Raw genomic sequence first — 27156 nt, 5'->3', positions numbered from 1 at the left:
ATCAAACAGACTCAGTTAGTCTCTTAAATAATGCAATATTTTTATCAGTTTAAAGTTTACATTGTAATATTTGGTACTGGTCAGCAGGTGTACGGCAATGATAGCTGTCGGTATGCTGTTGTCAGTAATATTGCAGTCAGACTGTTGCTTTGCTGCACGCACGTTTAGTTTTCAGTCATCGTCTATAATTGATATTCAATATAACAAGGTAAACGTACTGATAGTAAAACAAAGATCTTGGCCATTAAGTGTGAAAAAAGCCAAGTTGACAATAGATACTAGTAGGGATATTTGTAGTTCATGGGTTTATTTGTGTAAATGACAATACCATTTGATAAGGATTGTGTGTGATGCATTTCTGCGTTTCAGGTCCTGCTGGTACTGGCAAGACAGAGTCAGTGAAAGCTCTCGGTCACCAGATGGGTAGATTTGTCCTTGTCTTCAACTGTGATGAGACATTTGACTTCCAGGTAAGGATTATCATGCCAACAAGAGTAATCATTCCTAGATTTTTCAATCACACATGAGGCAACATACCATCGTCTTCAAAGAGGACAAAGGGACTTAAAGTACTTGCATCATACCTTTTTGACTAAATCAAAGCAACAGGGGTATAGAGAATGAAAATCATGTTGGAAAAGGAAGCATTTTTTACAGCAGTCTGCTTATAATTGCCACTCTTTTGGATAAGTGGCTTCATAAAAAATTCGACACATAATTTCCATTGATCGTATTCTTGGTACTTTTGCTAGCTTTATCCTTTAACCCTTTTCCTGCCAGACAGTATTAAGACTATTACTTCCCCATCAGCCAAGTCCGTAAAAAGCGGTATTGAGCCAAAACATGACGTATTTTTACCCGTTGGCTTGGTATGTTATAGCATCTTTAGTCCAAAAACATCAAGTTTACAGTATTTATGTTTTCAACGCCTTCGAATGTACAGTATTATGTTAAAATACACCATATGGAATATGTTGTATTTCATTAATTTTAACCATCTTGACCTGATGGTGAAATATGGACTGGCAGGAAAAGGGTTAAATGCACCACTACATAGCAGAACTGTTGTCATATAATAGCCCCGGTATTTATATTACATTCTGTTAATTTCCCATCTGCAGGCCATGGGTCGTATCTTTGTTGGTCTGTGTCAAGTGGGTGCCTGGGGATGCTTTGATGAGTTCAATCGTCTGGAGGAACGAATGTTGTCAGCTGTATCTCAACAAATCCAAACCATCCAGGAAGCCCTCAAGGAGAGAGCTGGTGAACAGGGCAAAGGTCAGATCAACTGTTGGAAAATCTTGATATGACTTACTTTGACTGGCTGGCTTTGTGTAAAATTCTAAAAAAACATTTGACAAGAATATGCCAAACTTGACTTTATCACCCATCTCCCTTTATCTGTGAATTTAATTTCATTGAAATCTATTGAGAAAGGAACCACAAAAGTATGAGTGAGTGCCATAAAGGCTATTGATTGGTGAGAATGTGAATGTAATTGTCTAGTCCATATTTGTATTCACTGCATACATATTTAGAGAAGTGTTTCCCAATATCAAAATCATCTTTTTTCCTATCGTAGAAATCCAAGTGGAGCTTGTTGGAAAGCAGGTCAAGGTCAGCCGTGACATGGCCATCTTCATCACCATGAACCCTGGCTACGCTGGCAGATCAAACTTGCCAGACAACTTGAAGAAGTTGTTCCGCAGCTTGGCCATGACCAAGCCAGACCGTCAGCTGATTGCACAAGTCATGCTGTACTCACAGGGATTCCGAACAGCTGAAAAGTTGGCTAGCAAGATTGTGCCATTCTTCAAGTGAGTATAAGAAAAGCATCTTACTCAGACCAGTGTGCTGCACAACACAAAGATCTTTCTAGTCGAGTGTAGTACAGTCTGTTTGAGGTGCATGCTATAAAAAGTAATCAAATTGAGAAACGCTCCAAATTGTTATTTTTGATTGACACTTATTAAAATGCATGTGTTACATTGTTGCATAGCTTTCAATAGGAGCCAAGCAGTGTATGTGATCAGAAAGGGGCATTATTGTGTGTTGTCCCATTGCAGAATCAATTTCCCTACTGTGTTTGACAGTTCTGGTGCTCCTTGGCAAAATCCTCAGCCAAGGTGAAAGAAACACTGTTTTTTACATACTTCACTACAAAAAGTTGGTGCTGCAGTATTTTTGATTTGTGTGGTATGGTAGTGGATGAAAGACTGACTCAATATCAATGTTCAACACAGTCCAAAAGTACTTGTAACTGTGTTATTTTGAGTGATTCAGAAGGGTTATTGCCCTGCAAAATATTTCTCACTGATAACTGTTTTCCTGAAATCATGGTAAAATCTCTCATACATGATTATTCTGCCGCAGATTATGTGATGAACAACTATCGTCTCAGTCTCACTATGACTTTGGTTTGCGTGCTCTGAAGAGTGTACTGGTCAGTGCCGGAAACGTCAAGAGAGATCGCATCCAACGCATCAAGGAAGACATGCAGGAGAGAGGAGAAAAAGCTGATGAGGCAGCCATTGCAGAAAGTCTCCCAGAACAGGAGGTGAGTAACAGCAGTGGCTTGTGACAGTGGTTTTTATAAAGGGATCGTTAATCACACAAGCTGATGCATGAGAAACGTAATTATTTCAGGAGGGGGCGAGAACTCAATTCATTTTGCATGCGCCAAAATCACAATGAGAAATTTGTTGTAGTTGTTCTGAAACCTCTTTCACAGTAAGGAGTTTTGGTCTGAGGGGACAGGGGTTGGGTTGTCACAAAAATGAATAAATTACGTTTCTCATGGGTGAGCTAATAATGATTGACAGTCCCTAAGATTGGTAAGCAGGCAAATGTTACTCCAGTTCCCAACTCACTGTAGCAGGGTTCCCCTTGGTCTATCAATGCAATCAGATTAAGGGACAGCAGAAATGTTGTCAGGGTTCCTAAATCATTTTACCAACGTTCCTCAACAGTAACTAAAACACTGACTGTTGTTAGACGTATATAAGCATATCAGAGACAAATTACTTTAAAAATGAATTTAATTTTGGTTCCACCAAGTAAAACGAATATAAGGAAAGCATGAATAATATCATCCTGGAAAAAAGATCCTTAACCCTTTCGGTGCTGTAATCAAATTTTTATGCAACATTTTACAGATTTTTATGAATTTTTCTGTAATTTTTTAGCTCATATTTGGTTTTATATCTTTATAATTTTGGACCATTGAAATGGAAAATGGACATCACATGTCATTAGCAATAGTCTTTTATCAAAATTTTGGCAAAATTCTGAAAAAATTGACTGGGGTTATATTTTATAAAGGCAGCAAAACTTGACTTTGGCACTCAAAGGGTTAAAGTGCACGATCACACAAAAAGGTATCTTTCAAAGTGCCGACAATTCAAAGTTTTGATAATTCAGCGTGTTGATAATTCAAAGTGTTGATAATTCAGTGTTGATAATTCAAATTTTGATAATTCAAAGTGTTGATAACTCAAAGTGTTGATAATTCAAAGTGTTGATAATTCAAAGTGTTGATAACTCAAATTTTTATAATGCATAGTGTTGGTAATTCAAAATGTCGATAATTCAAAGTGTTGATGACTCAAATTTTTTATATTGCATAGTGTTGGTGATTCAAAATGTCGATAATTCAAAGTGTTGATAACTCAAATTTTTATAATGCATAGTGTTGGTAATTCAAAATGTCGATAATTCAAAGTGTTGATAATTCAAAGTGTTGATAACTCAAATTTTTATAATGCATAGTGTTGGTAATTCAAAATGTCGATAATTCAAAGTGTTGATAATTCAAAGTGTTGACAACTCAAATTTTTATAATGCATAGTGTTAGTAATTCAAAATGTTGATAATTCAAAGTGTTGGTAACTCAAATTTTTATAATGCATAGTGTTGGTAATTCAAAATGTCAATAATTCAGTGTTGATAATTCAAATTGTTGACAACTCAAATTTTATAATGCATAGTGTTGGTAATTCAAAATGTCGATAATTCAAAGTGTTGATAACTCAAATTTTTATAATGCATAGTGTTGGTAATTCAAAATGTCGATAATTCAAAGTGTTGATAATTCAAAGTGTTGATAATTCAAAGTGTTGATAATTCATGGTCACAATGTTGCAAGTGCTCTAAGTCACCAGTGTATTGTCGTCTTACCAACAGATTCTGATCCAGAGTGTCTTTGAAACAATGGTGCCTAAGCTGGTGGCAGAGGATATTCCTCTGCTGCACAGCCTCCTGTCCGATGTCTTCCCTGGTGTGCCATACACTCAGGCTGAGATGAAGACTCTCAGACGTGAACTTCTGAAAGTCTGCGAAGAGAACTATCTGGTCTACGGTGAAGGTGATGATGCTGGCAGCCTCTGGGTTGAGAAGGTCAGTCAAAACAAAAAACAATGTGTCAATTCTTTTACAGGAATTTGTATGATAAATTTCAACTTTTCCCACAAAATTGGTACTTTCTCACAAAGGACTTGGTAGTTTTGATGAGACTGTTTTCTCGTCATGGAAAAATTGTAATACATCAGCAAAAGACATAAATTTGAAAACATGGAAAGGTTTCAAATGTTTGAAGGCACACTAGTGTGTAACATGCTTTATCTAGCATAACTAGGGCTCTAACTTGACATTTGCCTTGTTTTTTTGCGATCTTGCAGGTTTTACAATTGTATCAGATCTCACAGTTGAACCATGGTCTGATGATGGTAGGACCCAGTGGTAGCGGAAAGAGCTGTGCTTGGAAAACACTTCTGAAAGCTCTGGAAAGAGTTGAAGGTGTTGAGGGAGTAGCTCACGTTATTGATCCCAAGGTAATACATTGCACTATTGAATGATGTGTCTCCTACAGTTAGATTATTTGGTTTCAGAAAAATGAAAATTCTACAGTTCTCATTGGACTGGCAACCTCACTTTGAAAAGACACTGTTGTTTCATCAACCAGTGAAAGCTACAAGCAAACACTTGCATGGTGTTCTTTTGTGAAATATCAATTTTGAAATGAGCACAGAACAGAAGAGTATGGCATGTCTTACTGTTAATATCTCTACAAGGTGTTGTTGATGACATGCCAACGTTTTTGATCATGACTACTTGTAAGTTTAGATTGTTGTGAAGTATTGCTGAAATCAATATAAGTACCTTTACTTTGAAGAACAGTTACATATTCGTGCAGGAGGGCAATTTCATTTTGGTCATATTCTGTAAGTTACTGCCAAACCATCTGGTGGAAATTTCGTCTGTATTTTATGTTTGCACCATTAAACATCATTATAGAATTACTTGATTGGGTGATGTGCATGTCCCATGCTTCCCAGACACATTTCATGGGTTATTGGCAAATTCAACTGTAGCCGTATGTAATCACACAACCACCATCTTTTACAGGCTATTTCTAAAGATCTGCTGTATGGTACCCTGGATCCAAACACCAGAGAATGGACCGATGGTCTCTTCACTCATATACTCAGAAAGTAAGTTCTCAAGTTGACCTCACAAGGAGAGTAATGGTCACTTCAGTTACTGTTTGAAATGCAAATCAGTTTTATCATTAGCAAATGTAAGTAACAACAATGGTCATCCTAGCCATCATTCGACAATGGAATGTTTTCAGGTAGTATCTTTCTTTGCTTGAAATTGGACAAACACCATTGATTCAGCAGATGAACTGTAATATGTTGCATTTTTTTTCATCAGGATCATAGACAACGTCCGTGGTGAAATCAACAAACGTCAGTGGATCATCTTTGATGGTGATGTTGATCCGGAATGGGTTGAGAATCTCAACAGTGTACTAGATGACAACAAACTACTGACTCTGCCAAACGGTGAAAGATTGAGTCTACCACCAAATGTAAGACTTAACGTCCCTGCTCCACTATCAAACTGATTGTAGTGTGATCACAAACATGAAAAGACATGGTATTTTCATTGTTTCGTCAGAGAACAGTAAAATCAGTACTTGTTATTTTACGAGTGATGAATTACCCTCACTTATTAACCCTTTCACCCCAGTTCCCTGTATATAGGTCCAACTTACCATAGAAAATAATGGATTTGGACAAACCATGGTGATGAAAGGGTTAAAAGTACTTTGAGAATTTGATGGACTTCCATAGATGAACTTGACCTCATATACCTGTATCTTTTCTTTTTGTAGAGTTTATTTCCTTATGACTGTGTTTCTGTATTACTATTGCTGGTAGATTGCCCCATGCTAGAGACAGGTCTTAAAATGTAATATCTATTACGTCAAATTTCCTACACTTTTCTGTTGATTCAGGTGAGGATCATGTTTGAAGTGCAGGACTTGAAGTACGCAACCATGGCTACCGTCAGTCGTTGTGGCATGGTGTGGTTCAGTGAGGATGTGCTCAGCACAGAGATGATCTTTGACAACTTCCTGAAACGTCTGCGTAACATTCCACTCGATGAAGGCGAGGAAGACACTCTCAACAGGAAGAAAGGACCTGATGATGAAGAATCTGTATCCCCGGTACTTCAGGTATGCAAATCCTTCACTTCTCATAATCTTTGCATTTATATATTTGTTTTTTTTTTACTTTCACTGTGTATCAAGAAAGAAAAATGTAACTGCAAAATATTAGGCAGATTGTGCATAATTCAATCCAACATTTTTTTTCATACCACCTTGTTTTGGATAAATCTGATACACCGATTGTCTTCTCTGTCTGATTCTTAGGTCCAAAGAGATGCGGCCGCTCTCTTGACGCCCCACTTCACAAGCGATGGTCTGATCATCCGTGCGCTGGAATATGCATCCAAACAAACTGATCATGTGATGGACTTCACTCGACTGCGTGCCCTTGGCTCACTCATGTCCATGTTGAACCAGTTAGTGCGTAACGTCTTACAGTACAATCACAGCCACATGGATTTCCCAATGCAGGTTTGTTTTTACCATCACTGCTGAAGAGTGGTACACAGCATTGTGTGTCAGATACTTTTTGCATCCAAGCATATAATTCAGTCACAACAATAAATAAAATATTTGTGAAGTCATTTACAGCATCATTAAGAGATCAATTGGTGTTTATCAAACAGTGAAAAAACTCAAAAAAACTTTAAATTTCCAACTTTAAATTTCCAGAATCAGAGGATTAGAATTATCAAACTACCTGAGGAACAAAGTATTAACAATCACGTCCTTCTGAGTTCACAGATTTCTTCATGAAGCATCAAAATACAAATTTTTACGGAAAACACTGATGTACATCTGTGAACTGTACTACCCTTGATCCAGTTTAATATTTTCTGTATTTTGTACCGACAGAGTGATCAATTGGAACGCTATGTGCCCAGATACATGGTGTACTCTATCCTCTGGGCGTTTGCTGGTGATGGCAAAATGAAGACCAGAGAAGACCTTGGTAACTTCATCCGTGGTATAACAACCATTCCTCTACCACCAAACACTGCTTTACCTGTAATTGACTTTGAGGTGAGAGCCCTGTGTATTTATGCAATCAAAACATTTGATTTCTCTCATATCGGTCTTTGTTTTAAATGTGATTAAACAGGAAGAAAGGATTTTTCACAATATTACAGACCTGATCCATCTTATTAAGCTAATTATGGTTTATCTTCTGTCATTTTACTTTGATTTATACTCATACCGTAGCAGAGCGCTTTATAACCCTATTGTCTTACCTGGCGTTTGTCTTATCTACTAAATGTAATTCTACATCAGAAATCAGGATGACTTACAGTGGGTTGCAATTCGGTGCCACAACTCTGTGTGTGAGACTGACACATTGCTTGTACTATATAAATGATTAGCTTGGGTATCACGACACATTTCAAAGTCACCAACTCATTGATTAGTTACAGTAAACCAGCAGTGGGCAACTGTGTCTGGACAGATAACTGCAAAGTTGATTGCACTTTATCTACAGTGTAGCTGTGTTTAGTAACAATTAGAGCTGAAAGTTAGAATATGTTAGTCAGATCTAACTCTCAACACACAGAGTTGCAGCACTGAACTGAAATCCACTGTATAAAAAGGGAAATAGCTCAAAAGATCAGCATCTCTTTTCATTTCGCAAAGTGAACTCAACAAGAAGTATTATGAATGTTGATAATTTTATGCTGCACTCCTGCGTACTCTTGACCAACAATGTCTTCTGAATTCCACAGGTTTCCATCACAGGAGAGTGGGTACCCTGGGCAGCCAAGGTGCCACAGATAGAAGTAGAAACCCACAAAGTTGCCGCACCAGACGTAGTAGTACAATTAGAGCTGAAAGTTAGAATATGTTAGTCAGATCTAACTCTCAACACACAGAGTTGCAGCACTGAATTGAAATCCACTGTATAAAAAGGGAAATAGCTCAAAAGATCAGCATCTCTTTTCATTTCGCAAAGTGAACTCAACAAGAAGTATTATGAATGTTGATAATTTTATGCTGCACTCCTGCGTACTCTTGACCAACAATGTCTTCTGAATTCCACAGGTTTCCATCACAGGAGAGTGGGTACCCTGGGCAGCCAAGGTGCCACAGATAGAAGTAGAAACCCACAAAGTTGCCGCACCAGACGTAGTAGTACCTACTCTGGACACTGTGCGCCACGAAGCCCTACTGTACACATGGCTGGCAGAACACAAACCACTCGTGTTGTGTGGCCCGCCCGGCAGTGGCAAGACAATGACCTTGTTCAGTGCACTGCGTGCATTGCCAGACATGGAGGTAAGCAACTGGTCTTTGTTTCAGTTTTATCACCGATTTCAAAGAAGAAAAATGCATGCAATTTCTGGGTTTTTTTTGCATTTCATTCCAAGCTTTCAAGGAGTCCTTTAATTTTGGACACTTTTTGGATTACATTGCTGTCCGTCTTCCGGAAAATTAGTGACTAGTATGTTCATTTCTGCCTAACTTCAAGAGAAGTACATTGTTTTTGTTAGCTGTATCTGATGATAGGTACTGTCATGTATCCTAATACTCTTCAAATGAGAAAAGCAATATCTATTTATATCAGGTATGAAAATAATTTCAAGTTGACAAAGCTACCTTAATTGTGGTCAAGAGTTCTCTATGAAACAAGAAATTCGGGAGAATTTCTGCATTTGTTTGACGTGCATGAAACCTGTAGGTTTGTCATACTTTTAATCATTTGAACCCTTAACACTTTCTCCTTTGATAATCCAGGTTGTAGGTCTCAACTTCTCAAGTGCAACAACACCAGAGTTGATGTTGAAGACGTTTGATCACTATTGTGAATACCGCCGCACTCCAAATGGGGTGGTTATATCACCCATCCAACTCAACAAGTGGTTGGTGGTCTTCTGTGATGAAATCAACCTGCCCGACATGGACAAATACGGCACCCAGAGGGTGATCTCATTCCTGCGTCAGATTGTGGAGCACGGCGGCTTCTACCGATCGACAGATCAGTCGTGGGTCAAGCTGGAACGAATACAGTTTGTCGGAGCCTGCAACCCTCCAACAGACCCAGGACGAAAACCCTTGTCACACAGGTATGTTATCTTTAGAATGAACTGAATCAGGTCTATTTCATCTAGGCTGCTAGAATATCAGTGCTGCTTGTACAATGACAGCAACGTCGTGTCCTCTGTGACCTTCACCTTGCAGCATTTGATAGTCATTTCATAATTTTGGATCTTTATGTTGGATGACATCAAACTTTTACTTGTCAGGCTCGTTGTGTCCACTGAAATGTTTTAGCTAAGCACTGCATTTGTAAATGGTGCCACTGATATTGTTCTGTTTTTGGTGTCAAAGAGGTGCTACCTCGAGGCTGATCACAGGGACATCACAGATTCAAATGAAGCTCACTGTGTATAACTGATTGTGCATGACTTAAATGGTATGTTGCTCATGATGATTACACATTAATTTTCAAACTGTCAATGTAAAAAGTCATCATTGTCTTTATTCTTTATTGCTATGTGTCAGGTTTTTGCGCCACGTCCCAGTTGTGTATGTAGATTACCCAGGTGCAGCGTCTCTGAAGCAGATCTATGGCACTTTCAACCGTGCTATGTTGAGATTGATACCCAGCCTTAGAACCTATGCTGAACCGCTTACCAATGCTATGGTGGAGTTCTATAGCAAATCACAGGTGAGAAATTTCAACATTGTACCGATCATTGCATGTTGTCCTCTTTCTTTTCTGAATTTTCCATCAAGAAATTTAAACTGGTGTGATTTACATTCCTCAATACCAATCTGGAGAGATGAATGTGGCCAAATCCTTCAGATAATGATAGCATGTTCTCTTTGATGTTTTGTCTCTGCGTGTGTCTATTCCACATCTTTTGAAAACTCACAATTTTAAAGCCCCAATAGCCATGAATGTGTAACAAGCCAATCTCAAAATATCCTCTGTTTTCCAAGAGTTTTCTTCGAATTGGACCCACTAAAGACTGAAAAAGTGTATAACACTTTCATAAGTGTCAAAAGTGTATGTACATTCAAAAGTTTTAACATTATCGTAGATTTCCCGCCATTTTCAAAAATAATCATGTGACGCATAAAGTAAAGATTGCAACAACAAAATGTCGGCCATTGTGTGTTGTGCATTCAAGTAAATGGTATCATCTTTGTTTCTTGGATGATCACGATGTGTACGTGCACGTAAAACTGCATTTTCTGCACTTGTCCGTGGGGGCGCCATTTTTTTAGTGGGGCACCCATTTATTATTTAACCTGTTAAAATGTGTAGGCATGGTCCAAATCAGTGAACAGTGATACTTCTATACGCATCCTTCAGTTAGCACATTTACAAGAACCAACTTTGGTTTAAAAAAATAAAATCATGAAAATAATGCATTAAATTCACAGCTATTGGGGCTTTACAGTTTTGGCCATTATTCTTCAGTGGGGCAAGTTGATACCTACCAATTTAGCTAGCCATATACCAATATACCAAAGGAACTTCCTAAGCCAAACTGTGTTTTCCTATCTGGAGCGGCAAGATGAGATCTAAACAAACACAGAGGGTAATGAGATTTTACAGCCAGCAACGGTGATCTGATAACTGGGATGAACCATTTTCATGTACATTCGTTAAAAGGGGACTTGATTGGGGAATGAAAACTACAAGGAATAAAACACGATCTTAAGAGATTAACGTGCCTTGTCTTCGTTTTGATAAATATTACACATAATTACCAACTTGCCCCACCGAAGAAAAATGGCTTCAACTGTAAAGGTACTGCCTGACTGGTCACTATTCAGTTGGCTTTTTCTTGGCAGCAGTTATGGTGGGCCACTGTGTTTATCCAACGGTCATTGTGACAGCCTACCACTAGCGCCACAGTCTCAGTCTGCTGAAGTTTATTTCCTCAGTTTGTTCTGTTTTGATATTTATATGCCCTCAGAGTTGGCGCAAGTCTAAGGTACAGCCTTTGGAAAACAATAAATACTACGCACTTTGAAATTTTCACATTTCATCATGGTATGATCAGTAAGACCATTTCATAGCATGTTTTTAATTTTCTTGTAACACTCTTAATGTTTATTCATTACAGGAGAAATTTACCCAAGATATGCAGCCACACTACATCTACAGTCCTCGTGAAATGACAAGATGGGTACGCGGTATTGTGGAAGCACTACGACCTTTGGAGTCACTGCCAGTTGAAGGTTTGGTCAGAATCTGGGCACATGAAGGTCTTCGACTCTTCCAAGACAGGTCAGCTTCATTAGCTCGCCAGCTGTTTTCACAATAATTTGAAATACTGTAGATTTTTGTGCTGAAGTCACATTTTATATGTTTTGTGAAGTTTCACACAGTTCATCGCACATAGAAAGTTAAGTTTCTGTACCTTGTTGAATATAATTTTATACTTCACAGTCTGCTTATTTATAAATGTCGTTGAAAATTTACTAACTACTAGCGAAAGAAAACAGACAATTTGATATCTATTGAGTGAAATTTTATTCAGGACACAATAACAGCTAACTGTTATATTGTGCTAAGTTCAGAGAGTAAAGTGATTTGCCAACACCATATTGAAATGAACTCTGTTCTGTGACAGGCTTGTAGCGGATGAAGAGAGATCATGGACTGATGAAAACATAGACCGCGTTGCTCTGAGTCATTTCCCCAACATCAATCGTGACGAAGCACTGGGCAGGCCGATCCTCTACAGCAACTGGCTGTCCAAGGATTATGTACCGGTCGACAGAGAGGAACTCCGAGAATACACCAAGGCCAGGTTGAAAGTGTTCTATGAGGAAGAGCTGGATGTGCCTTTGGTGCTGTTCAATGAAGTGTTGGACCACGTCTTGAGAATTGACAGAATTTTCAGACAGCCACAGGTAACCATTAACAATTTGTAGACGCCGATATGGAACTGACAGGATTTGCCGTAGTTGGTTCACTGCTGTAGTGTTCATGAGCTCAGCTTGCAAAAAATTGCAGACATCTCGAGGTAGTACATAGAGTGCAACCCAAACCATTTTGTTTTACAATCTTATAAGTTCAATACACCGTACTCTTATCATTGTCAAAAAGTAACATGCCAAAATAAATTCCAATGAACAGTGGTTGAATTGTGTTTATACAACAGTGTAGACTTCATCAGATCAACGGAAGACTGACTGCATGATTTGCTTTATACTCAAGTGAATATCAATATTTCTGTGCTTTTCAGGGTCACTTGTTGCTGATTGGAACGAGTGGAGCTGGTAAAACTACCCTGTCAAGATTTGTTGCATGGATCAATGGACTCAGTGTCTACCAAATCAAGGTAATACTTTTTATCGCTTTTACCGCAATTTGCAAGGTAAAATTTTATTGGATGAATATCAGTGATTTATTAGGCGTTTGATTTTGTGCAAGTAGTATCACAACAAAATTTTTGAAGGTGTGGAAAAAGATAACTCCAACAACAAAAATTACAAATTTTATCCTTTGTTTATCAGGTACACAGGAAATACACAGCTGCTGACTTTGATGAAGATCTTCGTACAGTCCTCAGAAGGTCTGGTTGTAGGGTATGTTCATTACATTTTCCATGATACTCGCCTGCCACCTTTGAAGTTTGATACTGCCCTCTGGTGGTGTCTTGCATTCAAATGACATCGATCAAGCTGACTGTTTCATTTCAGCCACAGGTTTCTATCTATACCAAGAGGCTTTTGAATGAATCTGTATAGATTTTAAATAAATCTTGTTCAAAGCACACACTTGTGCAACTTTGCACCTTTATATAATTGGAAATTCTACCATGCTAGTTGGTGCTATATCTTGTAGAAAAACCAACTATTCTTCAGAGTTTCTATATATTATTATCAATCATAACTTTCTTGCTTTTCCTATATTATAGGATGAGAAGATAGCCTTCATTATGGATGAATCTAACGTGCTGGATTCTAGTTTCCTTGAAAGAATGAACACACTGCTTGCCAATGGAGAAGTAAGTCATGGCTTCCGTAGACTGTAAAAAACAATGTCATATGTGCGTGTGGCCTACATTGATTTGATGCCGACTGATGCACTGCATGCAATTAAAACTGTGCTTCACCAAGTTATTGTACAGTGTATATAATATTATCTATCTACCCACAATACAGACTGCAGTAGGGTTGCTCAGATGAATGGTAAATGTCAGTGATGCCCGTCAACAAGCTGGCCCAACACTTTCTCGGAATCCATCATGGAACAGGTGCAGACATGCATCCCTATTGCATTCCTTTTACAGACGAACATTTCCATCATTAGCAGTGGCCATGCAGGGCGTTGAATAGAAACTGTCCGTAAAGAATTTGATGCACTTTTGTGATCGTTACAGGTACCTGGTCTGTTTGAAGGAGACGAGTACACTACATTGATGACACAGTGTAAAGAAGGAGCTCAGAGAGAAGGTCACATGTTAGATACCAATGAAGAACTTTATAAATGGTTTACCCAAAAGGTAGGTGTTCAGATATGCAACTCTATAAGTGGTGTGTCCAAAGGTACATGTTCAGATATCCATTAGTAAATACCATTCTTAATGAAAATGTGACAATTCGCTTTGACAATTAGTAGCATGTTTTGACAATTTACCAAGACATAAGAAAACCGTAGACAAGAATAAAAAGTGATTTTCTCCAAATATTTGTCACTTTTGTTCATAACATCACTTCAAATAAGTTTATAGTTATTTACATGTATATGCATATACCTTGTGCATGCATATACAGATTATCTACCATAGGCATAGTACAAAGATTGCAGAGATTCTCAGTGCATGTACTTACTCTACGGAATCACAAAAACTTACCACTTGCACCATTCAGAACTAGAGCACCCCATGTTTATCATAGCCCTTTGAGCACAAGGGTTGCCCTATCTCACGATACAACCAAATTTTAATTTTGTGACATTCTATGTTTGTGTTTACAGGTTACACAGAATCTCCATGTTGTCTTCACTATGAACCCATCCTCTGAAGGACTCAAAGACAGAGCTGCTACATCTCCTGCTTTGTTCAACAGGTATGGTGATCATATTTAAAAGAAATAATATTTGGCATTTTATCAGTGAAATAGGAAAGACCAAACAAGCTTATCACAGTGTAGTTTAATTTCTAAGGAAGGGAAAAAAAGACAACCAGAAGCATTTTGGTGTGAAATTTTAAGAGTATCTTAAATACTTGATACCGATTAAATTGATTTAACTATTTCAGATGTGTCTTGAACTGGTTCGGAGACTGGTCCAACGGAGCCCTGTACCAAGTTGGGCAGGAGTTCACCAACAAGCTAGACTTGGACAAAACAAATGTGAGAAACTTTTACAATTTTCAATCGTTTTTTGAGTGAATAATAAACAGCGAAAACTTTAGATAGCTGTCCAGTATGTCAAATTATTTTTAAAACAAGTCAGCTGCACATGATGAAATTTTTAGTTCAAAGAATTCATTTGTGTCATTTGTATTTGTGTCATACTGGTTTTATATAGACATAGCTGCTGATGTGGGAGTCGTATAATACTGTGTTGTGACAAGTACGTAAGATGACATGGATTGCAGTCTCCGTTTTTTTTCACCCACTGCTTTGCATTTCTCAAATCTACACAACTCACCGAATTTGAAACGAAGAAAGTTCCGAGTGAGAAAATGCATAGTTTGCGGCACACATCCACAAGAAATAATGCCAACCTGGGAATCTCATGAAGACCTTGTTAGATTCTTAACCTGTGTATCAGTTATCAAAATGTTGTACCTAGCTGACTGCATCTCTGTCAACAGCGTCATTTAAAAATTATTGTGTTTGTTGTTATTTCAGTACCGTCGGCCAGACTACATACCCTTTGCCTTCGATGGTGTGCCAAGGACACCAACCCACAGGGAGGTTGTCAACAATGCATTTGTGTACGTCCATCAGACGCTACACCAAGCCAACAATCGAATCCAAAAACGAGGTGGTCTTCTAATGGCCATCACTCCAAGACATTACCTAGACTTCATCAACCACTATGTAAGTAACTGACTCATGACACAAACAACAATGTTTAATCTGAACCCTATCACCCCTATGGGGCAGTGCAAAGGTCCAACTGAGCATGAAACAATAGTGGGCATATGGTAGTTCCAAATGTTTAGCAATGAAAGGGGTAAAGAACAAATCATGTTAAAGTTAGCTCAATGTGACAAGTAAGATATTGGTTTCATGTTGATCAACTCAATACGTAGTAAGCCCCATAAAAGGTAGGCATTTTCCCACAAAGTCTAAATGTTATATTCTTCAGAGTTGTTCATTTGGATTATAAGGCAAATTTGATTCACTGAAAGCAATAAACTATTACATGTCAAGTCTCCCTTTAAGCCTACAACATCAAAATGTGCTCCTTTTTTTTTGCTCCAAGGTGAAATTGTACAATGAGAAACGCAGTGACCTGGAAGAACAGCAGTTGCATCTGAACGTTGGTCTCCACAAGATCAAAGAAACTGTAGGACAAGTTGAAGAACTTCAGAAGAGCCTGTCACTGAAAAGCCAAGAATTGGAAGCCAAGAATGCCATGGCTAATGCCAAACTCAAACAGATGGTAAGGAATCAACTTTAATACATAGATACATACATCTACAGGGGTTCAATTATACTGAATTCATGTGATCACCAGCAACAGTATCTGTGTGTCTGTGTATGTGTATGTGTATGTGTATGTGTCTCTGTCTCTGTATATTGTGTGCGTGTATCTGTGTATTTTGGTTTTAGTGGTATATTAGCTTTGTTAGATTTTTGGTAAGTTCTTCAGATGCATATACAAATATTTCTTTCACCACAAGAATGGAAAGATGCCTTATGAATAAGATCATAGAAAAAGATCTTCATCAAAGTGAATATTTGCTGCAACAGTGATATTTAAATTTGTAAATTTTTATTTTACAGTAACTTAGGTAAAATAGTTGGCTCACCAATGGTCAGTGGGTTTTAAAAGAAATCCCATCTGAAACATAGCATGAATTTGTTTTCATTGTCAGGTGAAAGACCAGCAGGAAGCAGAGAAGAAGAAAGTTACATCACAAGAAATCCAGGCAGCACTGAAAAAACAAACCAAAGCCATCGCTGAAAAGAAAGAATATGTGATGGAAGATTTGGCCAAAGTAGAGCCAGCTGTCATTGATGCTAAACAAGGTATAAATCTTTCCATTCCTAAGTAAATGTAGAACAACCCTCCCTATTTGAAATCAGCAGCTTTAGCCCAGTTTAGCGATTGAGTTTGTCCAATTTTTTATAGTGAGTATGTGTATACAAGTGCTTCATGAACTCAACAGCTGTGGAGAGGTCGCAGTCAGAAAACTGTAAAACTTCAGTTAGTTGTTGAACACTCTTTTTAAAGATGGGGAATTAGCTGTGCGGTTTTCACTTAGTGACTGTGATGTCTTTGCTAGGTGACTTGGTGCCGTACGTTGTGAGTTTGAATCGATGAGGAATTACCAAAATTGCCTACGGGTGCCTTCCTCTTAACAGAAACATACTCCTCAGTGTAATGTTGAGTAGCAATATGGCTGTATTGTATCATCTTGGTATTCATCAGTCTTATTTGAACTTTCTGTTCATGAAGTGTGTCGCACCCTGCCACTTTACTTGTTGCAAAGTTTCAGTCATCAAGTGAAATGAGGCGAAAGAAATCCTTGTAAATTGTTTTAGGCGAGCAAGCCTGTGAAAAGAACCATATTTCATTTTTGGGATATAACTTCAGAATCAGTAACTTGGGTGCTTCTTTTGGGCAGAGGCCAGCATCAAGAGGGACATGACAACTATTACGTAACATCAATGTATTGCAAAGGCAATTGTACACACTTGCAACTTCAGAAACAGTGCTCAGTATATTCTTCATCAATGCATGTGAACTATCTGATAAAATATTGTAATCTGTTTTCGATTATGACAAAGAAAAACGGAATTCATTCACAGGCTTGTTCGCAGTCTTGGATGGTGAATCTAACAATTTCATCTACCATTTACACACATCATTGCAGAACACATGATTTCTGATTGTTCCTATCTACATCTAACTCTACAGCTGTGAAATCCATCAAGAAGCAGCATCTGGTTGAGGTCAGGACCATGGCCAACCCTCCTGCTACCGTCAAGTTGGCCCTGGAGTCCATCTGCCTCTTGCTGGGTGAGGGCACTCCAGACTGGAAGGCCATCCGTGGTATCGTTGTTAGAGACAACTTTATCAACACCATCGTCAACTTCTCAACAGACGATATCAGGTATAGTGTTTCAGAATGACTTACATGATCTTTGTGTCGAAATCTGGTTCTGAATGCTAGATGATGGTGGCAAGGATCCGAGCTCTTGTTCATCAGAAGGGATATCAGGTCCAACTGTTCTTATCCAGAAATTTCGCCAATTTCTCTTTGCTGTTCTTCAAAGTAGGCATTATCATAGAGACATCCATCCATGATGACAGAAAAGCCATTAAACTCAGACCTTAATAATGTGTTTTGAAGCGTATTTGAAAGCAAAAGTATCTTCCAAGCTCAGTGTTGCCCAAGAGAGCATATTACGATGAATTTTTTTATTATAAGAACAGAAATCTCAAGCTGACGTCAACCTTTTAATCTCTGCAATGCAATGTGAGTCTTCTTGTTACGTTCAATCTTCTATTAAAATACTGTCACCATTATTTGGCATTATCGTTTGTGTCTTCTTTATTGACAGTGATGATATTCGAGAGAAGATGACCAGCAGATACCTGAACCATCCTGACTACACCTTTGAGAAAGTGAACCGTGCCAGTCAGGCTTGCGGACCCTTGGTGAAGTGGGCAATAGCACAGGTAATGTAACAAATTCTTCAGTGCTGATCAGATAGAGCAAGAATGTGAAATTGTCCATTATAGTCAATATTGTCTGTATTTTGGAATGTATATTTTCACAACATGACAGTGATGTGGGACTCCAACATGAGGTCATTTCAGTATCATAGTTATTGTTGACTTGACATCCTCTTCAATTTCATGATAGCAGCAATCAGAGTCATCCCCCATGACTGGATGATATTGGACATAAAGAATATGTGATGTGAACCATGCAGTGTCATTAACCCTTCCACCACCATGGTTTGGCCCCAACGCATTCTGAAGTGTGTTTCAAATGCTTTTACATTTAACTTGCACTCTCTACCTGTGAATATTTATATCAATGGAGATTGTACAGAAACACAGAGTGGCTGGTGCCAGGCAATGCTGCATGATTCCCCTCTGCACTCTATGCAGGTAATGGGTCACTGAGAAAACTAGTATCACTCGGAACAATGGCTCTGTAGAGTCATACAGCAGCAAGTCAGGACTGCAGAAGCCTATGTTATGATAACTGTCGAGAGGTATATTTCAAATTGTTCACCAACACTGGTCTACTTCTGTCTACTGTCACATTCCTTAACCACACCATTCCTGGTATCTCCCCCACAGGTGTGTTATGCAGACATGCTGAAGCGTGTCGAGCCACTCCGTAACGAACTGAGACGTCTTGAAGAGGAAGCAGAGCACTCCAGACTCCAAGGTGAAGAAGTAGAGAAGACCATTGTAGAGCTGGAGAGGAGTATTGCCAGATACAAAGAGGAATATGCACAGCTGATTAGCCAGGCACAAGCCATCAAGGCTGATCTAGAAGCTGTGGCAACTAAAGTAAGCTTATCTTGCATGTACTTGTCTTCAGCAAACTCTAGTAAATGCTTTCCTGTATGCATTTAAGTATAGCTATTGGACTATCAACTCTGCTATGATGCTGCCAGGGATAGTGCAAGGAAGTAGCAGTTCCTAAATCAGAATACTATACAGTGTACGTTGATTTCTCAATATAGTTAGGATCATAGAACAAGCATTCTGTGGTGTAGACGATACCAAATTGATGAGTGATATTCAAACAATGATGTAACAGAACAGCTTCCAGTGTGTTGAAGTCTGCAGGATCCATGGCAGTGGCTTGCAATACAGTGATTTGGAGAGACACTTGGAACTGCATATCAGTGTAGTGTTTGTTCAAATTTCAGAAAACCCACTGTTCCTTTGCACGTTGTTACTTTGTTTAATACTGAGAGAGTGAATAACAACGTTGGTTGAGTCAGCTTGGAAGTTCAAGTAGGATATGTACCACTTCTTGTTGTACTGTGTAGCCGTGTGCCACCAGTAAGATTATCAGTGTACTGGAAAATATTACAGTTTAACATCATGTAAAATCACCTCACATTTCATCAACTTTCTTCGTAGGTCAACAGAAGTACGGCATTATTACGCAGTCTCAGCGTGGAACGAGACCGTTGGGAGCAAGGAAGCGAGACGTTCAAGAATCAGATGGCCACCATTGTCGGCGATGTCCTACTCTCGTCAGCCTTCATGGCATATGGTGGATACTTTGATCAACAAATGAGACAAAACTTATTCACTTCATGGTGTCAGCATCTCCAGCAAGCTAATATTCTCTTCAGACATGACATCGCAAGAACTGAGGTCAGTGTAACTGAACATGAATACTTGGTGATGCTTTGGCTGTGAAAAGAGATACAGGAAAAGTTTCATGCACAAAATATACAAGTTGTGAATAAACTGGGATGCTATAGGCAGTATCACCATAAGTGCATCAGAGGAAAATTGCTCAGGTATTTAAGATCCCCCCACACAGGCTTTTGTACAGCAATACACTCGAAGTTTCACATGAACTCTTGGGTTTAAAAATATGTTTTCCTGACTTGTGTTTTGCTATTGCAGGTGATTATCAATTGAGGCTCACAAACATCCACCTTTGTTCACTTAAAGGGATATTTTATCATGACACTTTGTGGAGAAGTAGCAAAAAGATATCCATCAGTTGAAACATAAAACTCTATCTTTATTGCAGTATTTATCCAATGCTGATGAGCGTCTACGCTGGCAAGCGAACTCCCTTCCAGCTGATGACCTTTGCACTGAGAATGCCATTATGTTGAAGAGATTCAACAGATATCCATTGATCATTGATCCGTCTGGACAGGCTACTGACTTCATCATGAATGAATACAAAGAGAAAAAGATCTCCAAGACAAGGTAATAGCGTCACTGCAAATCAAGTGACAAGAAAACACACTTTGGAACAGTTTTTATCCCTTTCACCGCTATGGTTTGGCCCAAACCCATTGTTACCAGTAGTGATTGTGGACCTTTTTACAGGGAACTGGGGGTGAACAGGTGAAATTGTTTCAGTCTGCAATAAATGCTACCATCAAACAAGTGTGGTAGCTCTCAAAATGACCAGATACAGATCTGTTCATCACCAGAAAATATTAATATTTTAACTCAGTTTTGTTAAAGAATCAAGAACATGTTACAAACCGATTAGTATGGTATGTTTTGTGTACTGCTATTTACATTCATTGTTTTTCAAATCTATTTCTTCACCAGTTTCCTGGATGATGCCTTCAGAAAGAACCTTGAAAGTTCTCTGAGATTTGGTAATCCCTTACTTGTACAGGTACGTAGCTTGATCTTCACAACTACCAGCCCAAAGTTTTCTAGATCTAGCTAACAGAATTTACAATGTTCAAGTGCAAAACTTTCAGGTTCAGAGGACAAAAGCCACTTTTGATACATGGTGTCATAATCATAAATGAAACTTAACACACGAGCAGAACTAACACCTTGGTATATTTTTATTGGAACACTGTTTCCCCCGCGTTTCTGTTATGAAATAAACGATTGAATGTGATGTTGAGTGCAGTTAATATATGTGCCCCTTGTAATACTGAAGTTCATTATAGCTGCAGACAGATGGGTTGACATAAAGAGATGATTAAACACACTCAGACATAGAAGTAATTATAAATTGTTTTTGATCATTTCATTTTCAGGATGTTGAAAACTATGACCCCATTCTGAATCCTGTATTGAATCGTGAGTTGCGTCGCACTGGTGGACGTGTGTTGATTTCCCTCGGTGACCAAGACATTGATTTGTCACCTTCATTCACCATATTCCTGTCAACCAGAGATCCAACTGTAAGTCGTTGTGTTGCTTTTGATACCGGTAATCATGCATTTGCCAAATTTTCATGACTTTGATGTTTCCGTGGTGGTAGGTGGATGGTGCATTCAATCAAAACATTGCTTTCTGGCAAAGAGCCCCAACATCAGTTAGGAAATTTTCGTCTTATAACCCACACAAAGTTCTAAAAACCACCTACTTCCTTTCATATTTAGTACACATTATTAGTTCCACAATCATGATGGTACATTGCGGGATCAAGTACTAATGCATAATCTCCAGATTTTCTCATTCTGTTACGTTTCCAAGCAATGTTTTTACTGTTAAGTGCATTCTTCACCACACACAATATGTATTGTACATCAGTTTTAGCAATAGGGTACAACAAAAATAATACCAGCAAAGTAAAATGTAAACACATCAAGAAAGCCCTTCATTGTGAAGTTCCTTCATCAACTCTCTCTTGTTGATCCTGATATGATCAATCAATATCTTCAATGTCATCTACTTGTATCACATTTCAGGTTGAATTTCCACCAGACATCTGCAGTAGGGTGACATTTGTCAACTTTACAGTGACCAGGAGCAGTTTACAGAGCCAGTGTCTCAATCAGGTACAGTGACTGTCAGAGTTTGTCCGCAGAAAACATTCCTTTTATCTACCCATCATTTGTAAAATTATCATCCCTGCTTCACACAACATATCAATATGATATATTTACTGAAATTTCAATCAAATCAAAGTTACGTCCACAAATCCATGGATAGATATCAGCTGTAGTGAAACCTATACATAGTTGGTGAAGAGGAAAATTCTTTTTAGTAAGGTTATTGTTTTAAATTTTGAAATTGAAACGATAAATGAACTCCAAGTTTTGAATGATCAATAAAATATTCATACCAGCATTGACCGAACTTGAACTTGCCTTTGTGCTGTTCCCAGATATCATGCTTGTTTTTATCCCCGTACAGGTTCTGAAAGCAGAGAGACCAGATGTGGATGAGAAACGTTCTGACCTGCTGAAATTGCAAGGTGAATTCCATCTACGTCTGCGTCAGCTTGAGAAATCACTGTTGCAGGCATTGAATGATGCCAAGGGCAGAATCCTGGATGATGACAGGTACGTTTCTTTTGAAGTTTTTGATGTACTAGTTTGCGCTTCTCTCATACTTTTGTCATTTCCATGATCTAAAATATGGTCATTCCCTATATCTAAGAGACCATCAAATGCCATAACAACTCTCAAGTGAACGGTCCACAACGACTGATAGAGAAATTCTTCCTTTTGCCTATCCATGGATGTTTTCCTGTCAACTGTCAAGTACATGTGCTACTTATGTCCACATTTCGTACTCGCAAAACCCTGCTCCTTCCAATCTTTATAACATATACTATAGCTACCATAAAAGTGTAACATATGTAACAACGGTTTTGCTCACGTGACCACTCAACAAGAAAGACACCAAGGATTATTTCTCAATAGTTTTCTACTTTCAATACAGAGTTTTGGATGAAATGTGCTCACTGTGTATCAAACACTTTTTGTGTTTTCTGCCTCAGAATCATCACCACACTTGAGACATTGAAACAGGAAGCAGCCGAGGTGACCAGAAAAGTGGAAGAGACTGACGTGATCATGGCTGAGGTTGAAACAGTCTCTCAGCAGTACATGCCACTGTCCCAGTCATGCAGTAGTATCTACTTCACCCTGGAAGCTGTACATTTGGTGAGTTAACTCTGTGCCAGGTGGCCTCTCACTTACCATGTTTGTACACTGCAGTATGAGTAATTCCTGTGATTCATGTATCAATCAGGCAAATCTGATCTAGATGCGATTACCATATTATCATTTTGCTGACCGCAACCTTTAAAAAATCTCCAAAGTAGTCATCACCTCAGGTACATTATTATGATAAGGAGAAACAAAATGCGGTGAAGAGACAGATGCAAAATTGTTGAAAAGACTGAACTTCATGTGTACAACAAACCTGGTAAGGTTTGTGTGTGACAACAGTGTAGAGATATCATAGTAGAGAAACCATCAGGTAAAATAGTTCTTTCAACAAGAAAGCTAAGCACACTGCAGAACTTCTCACAGTACATTACTGGGGAATATACTCATCATTGTACAACCTTTGTTTCTCTTCCAGATCCATTTCCTCTACCAGTATTCCCTGCAGTTTTTCCTGGACATTTTCCACGCCGTGCTTTGTGAGAACACACACCTGCAAGGCGTGACTGACTACTCAGCCAGGTTGTCCATTATCACCAAGGACCTCTTCCAGGTAAAAATCAATTTGATTCTGTCAGCGATTTTCAATGGTGGAAAGAGACAGTAATTTCCAAAATGCACATGGTGGATGACAAATTTCTACCTTTTCAAGCCTGTGAATAGACTTTGTTGAGATGAAGTTGATAGCTCAAGTCTTCAGAAAATTACAGCGGTTTTGGTCCAAAAGTTTGATTTGAGTGGTGCAAGTTGTGTGATTTTGCACTGAGCTGCATTAGTTCTGTGAATACAAGAATGTTCTGTTGTCTTTGAACATGCAGAGAAAAAAAGTCTTTACACTCACCCATACTGATTTATTTTATTTGTTGTGTTCTTTCAGTTGGCTTATAACAGAGTTGCCCGTGGAATGCTCCACAAAGACAGAATCACATTCAGTATTCTAATGTGTAAGATTTATCTCAAGGGTGTTTCAAGGTGAGTTCAATGTGTCAGTTATGCCCTTGACAAATGTGTATGGACATAGTGTGTGTCTGTGTCCATGTATGTATGTGTGTGCCTGCATGTGTCTGCATGTGTGCATTATGTGTGGGCATACTTGTGTGTGTACATGTACCATGTGAGTTACTTTATATGGATAATGTCAAAATCCAACTGATGAATGTGTATGGGCATAGTTTTTGTGTGTACTGTGTGAGTGTCTGCATGTATATGTGTATGTGCATATTTGTGTGTGTACACATATGTGTTACTGTATATGGGTAATGCCAAGTCAAACTGATGATAAGGAGGTCAAAGTCAAATGAAGAGTCAATGATACCTGGAGGGGGGTGCCGATATGACACAAATAGAGAGGGTGCAGTGGGAATTGTAACACAATGAAATGAACAAATCTAGCTGCTACTGTTTCTTGTAACACGAGGAAACCAACTATATGAGGGACCATACCGGGACATATGGTAATCTCATATTTTATCTTTTCACTATTAGTGAGCCTGACTATGAGCAAGAGTTCCAACATTTCCTACGAGGCAGTGAGAAACAACTAGACTCCAGACGTATGCCTGAGTACAAGGGACTGTCCAATGACCAAGTGTCATCCATGATGAGGCTGACAAAGCTGGCACCGTTCAAGGGAATGCCAGACTTTGTTGCTTCAAACAATGTAAGTTATCAGCTCTCAGTCACTAAACAGTCACTAAACACGTTGCTGAGGGAGGGGGACCCACAGCAACAGTCAAATATCCACAAATCGTAGGCTCTGTGATTGACATGCTGATATTGTGATTGTTGAGTGAGACAATCACACACTATGGAATGAAACCTTTGGAACAGACACCAAGTTTATAGCATAATAGTCTATATTCAGTTCAAAAACATTATGTTAGCTATCTTAATCATTCATTTGTTGTATGTGAAACTTAAAGGCGTAATTGGTTCTTTTCTTTTTGCCAAGTTATAGCTAATATCAATAATAGAAGGTTATTGCCTTTTGTTACAGCTGGGAAGTACTTCTTCTCGTATTACATTGTATCTACAGCCTTGACCAAGTCTCATATATTGATCTATAAACCCTGTGTGATGTGATTATGGTTTCTATGGATTACTGTGTTCTGCAGATTTTTGTTTTGCATTTTATTTTATTTCATTGCTGTGATGAATTAACAAACATGCATTTGCTTCTTCTCTTTGCCGAATCATGACATTTTTATTCTATCGCATACTAACTTATGCCCTGCTTGTGTGTATTGATGCATTTTATTTCATTTGTTTTATTTTTTATCGGTTTGTTTCTTTTCTGTCTGTGTGCATTTGTCATTTTTTGTTTTCATTTTGGATTTGGATAGCCTGATCTTGAATTTGGTACGGTATCTCATGGGGTTAGTATATCAAATACCATCGCAGGAATTTCATTCTTTTAAGTTTGTATACTCTTGATATATGTACATATTCACAAGTGTGATCTGCAGGTAGGAAGTCATGCCAAAGAAACACTACATAAAAGATATTATCACTTTGTTTTGTCATTATATTCACTGTAATTCTGAAATGTAAATTTGGGCACTCCCAGAATTGAGGCATGAGAATGTAAGCATGTGATGGTCACATGATCATATGATCAATACTATAAATTTATGTCTTTTACATTTTTGATGCAGACCGTATATGGGTTGCTATTCAACATCATCTATACATTATGTTTAAATACTGTGCATGCAGTTAAGATCGGCCAACATCACAAAGTGCAGTATTTCATACACAGGTCAAGTAGCAAAATAGCTGTAACCCTGTCACACCCCACCCCACCCTACATCTTGGTATCACCCTATTATATTCCAAGGTATAGAAAGACCTGTAGACAGGTTCAGGGGGATGAAAGGGTTAAGTTATAACACTTGACGATGTGTTGAATGAAGAGCAAAAAACTTTGGTGGCCAATGTCACAGTTGTGTAAAAAGTTCTAAAAAGAGATAGATTGGTATCAACATGCTTCCATTCTGAACTAGGTAGTGTTCTGAACCAGGCATGCTACCACCTGGTCACATTTGTGATTGTACAGGTACATCAGATAAATTAAATGGTGTTAGTGGTTTCTACTTGCATGAAACTCAAGAGAGATCTAGCAGTGAATGTTTATAGATGACCGCTAAATTAAAATTAATGTGAGGACTTTCTGGGTGTACACCCCATGCCTACCCCTTCCCATACTTCTTTTAAATTAATGTAGTTTTCCCGTGTAAACCCAACCTTACCCCAAGGTCCAAGGGGGCATATCAAGTTTAATCCATATTAAACAGCAGCTTGCAAATTTCTGGGCAGCCATGAGTACATGTGTGTGTACTAATAACTTTGAAAGATCAAAAATAAATAGCTGTTTTCCCTGCAATAGTGATGTCACATCACTTTACTAGTACCTGTAACACAATTGTCACATCAGAGGTCAGCTATTCTGATGACACATGTCAAAGTTCATTGTAACCGAGGTCCATATCACAGTTCACAAGTACCCAGGACACATGTATTAATCCACATGTCAAAAATCATACAGACATGACACATGTCAAAATTCACCACCTCCTATCACACATGTCAAAGTTCACACCTTCCATGACACGTGTAGAAGTTCACCACCTCCTATGACACATGTCAAAGCTCACCACCTCCTATGTCATATTTCACCATTTAGTATGACATATCAAAGCTCATGAGTATATTACATTGTCATACAGTTCATCATTATGTGTAGTGTATCAAAATTCACTGGTGCCCATGGCACACAACAATGTTCTCCAGTAGCACCACTCATGTCAAAATTCTGCTGTACTGAGAGTGTCAAGTTCAGTTGAAATGGTTTAAAAGAAAGAAATACCAAGGAGTAATAATGAAGTGTGCTCTATATCAAAACTGATGGGGATTCTTAATATCATAATTTATTATGGCTAAACACCAGTCGACTGGCAAAATCTTGTTAT

The 27156-nt window shown here is 38.4% G+C and overlaps 1 protein-coding gene across 1 annotated transcript in view; it reads left to right on the top strand.

The window, feature by feature from the left end:
* LOC139149364 (cytoplasmic dynein 1 heavy chain 1-like) overlaps nucleotides 1-27156 on the top strand; it is a 73777-nt gene that overhangs the window by 26082 nt on the left and 20539 nt on the right. The window contains exons 37-75 of the mRNA XM_070721088.1: nucleotides 370-470; nucleotides 1122-1278; nucleotides 1583-1817; nucleotides 2374-2557; nucleotides 4183-4395; nucleotides 4677-4829; nucleotides 5404-5489; nucleotides 5713-5869; nucleotides 6299-6520; nucleotides 6719-6925; nucleotides 7310-7477; nucleotides 8489-8722; nucleotides 9182-9510; nucleotides 9950-10115; nucleotides 11527-11690; nucleotides 12037-12319; nucleotides 12655-12750; nucleotides 12926-12997; nucleotides 13330-13419; nucleotides 13795-13917; nucleotides 14391-14482; nucleotides 14674-14767; nucleotides 15272-15463; nucleotides 15852-16031; nucleotides 16468-16621; nucleotides 17514-17709; nucleotides 18161-18278; nucleotides 18912-19127; nucleotides 19710-19949; nucleotides 20338-20522; nucleotides 20877-20946; nucleotides 21323-21469; nucleotides 21980-22069; nucleotides 22428-22576; nucleotides 23017-23182; nucleotides 23607-23741; nucleotides 24066-24160; nucleotides 24674-24848; nucleotides 25531-25563. Coding sequence (XP_070577189.1) covers nucleotides 370-470; nucleotides 1122-1278; nucleotides 1583-1817; nucleotides 2374-2557; nucleotides 4183-4395; nucleotides 4677-4829; nucleotides 5404-5489; nucleotides 5713-5869; nucleotides 6299-6520; nucleotides 6719-6925; nucleotides 7310-7477; nucleotides 8489-8722; nucleotides 9182-9510; nucleotides 9950-10115; nucleotides 11527-11690; nucleotides 12037-12319; nucleotides 12655-12750; nucleotides 12926-12997; nucleotides 13330-13419; nucleotides 13795-13917; nucleotides 14391-14482; nucleotides 14674-14767; nucleotides 15272-15463; nucleotides 15852-16031; nucleotides 16468-16621; nucleotides 17514-17709; nucleotides 18161-18278; nucleotides 18912-19127; nucleotides 19710-19949; nucleotides 20338-20522; nucleotides 20877-20946; nucleotides 21323-21469; nucleotides 21980-22069; nucleotides 22428-22576; nucleotides 23017-23182; nucleotides 23607-23741; nucleotides 24066-24160; nucleotides 24674-24848; nucleotides 25531-25563 — 6167 coding nt within the window. The remainder of the gene's footprint in view (nucleotides 1-369; nucleotides 471-1121; nucleotides 1279-1582; nucleotides 1818-2373; nucleotides 2558-4182; nucleotides 4396-4676; nucleotides 4830-5403; nucleotides 5490-5712; nucleotides 5870-6298; nucleotides 6521-6718; nucleotides 6926-7309; nucleotides 7478-8488; nucleotides 8723-9181; nucleotides 9511-9949; nucleotides 10116-11526; nucleotides 11691-12036; nucleotides 12320-12654; nucleotides 12751-12925; nucleotides 12998-13329; nucleotides 13420-13794; nucleotides 13918-14390; nucleotides 14483-14673; nucleotides 14768-15271; nucleotides 15464-15851; nucleotides 16032-16467; nucleotides 16622-17513; nucleotides 17710-18160; nucleotides 18279-18911; nucleotides 19128-19709; nucleotides 19950-20337; nucleotides 20523-20876; nucleotides 20947-21322; nucleotides 21470-21979; nucleotides 22070-22427; nucleotides 22577-23016; nucleotides 23183-23606; nucleotides 23742-24065; nucleotides 24161-24673; nucleotides 24849-25530; nucleotides 25564-27156) is intronic.

Source organism: Ptychodera flava, chromosome 14 (genome assembly GCF_041260155.1).
Source record: "Ptychodera flava strain L36383 chromosome 14, AS_Pfla_20210202, whole genome shotgun sequence".
NCBI classification, from domain to species: domain Eukaryota; kingdom Metazoa; phylum Hemichordata; class Enteropneusta; family Ptychoderidae; genus Ptychodera; species Ptychodera flava.
The sequence above is the reverse complement of the archived record's forward strand: the minus strand, read 5'-3'. Positions and strand labels throughout refer to the sequence as shown.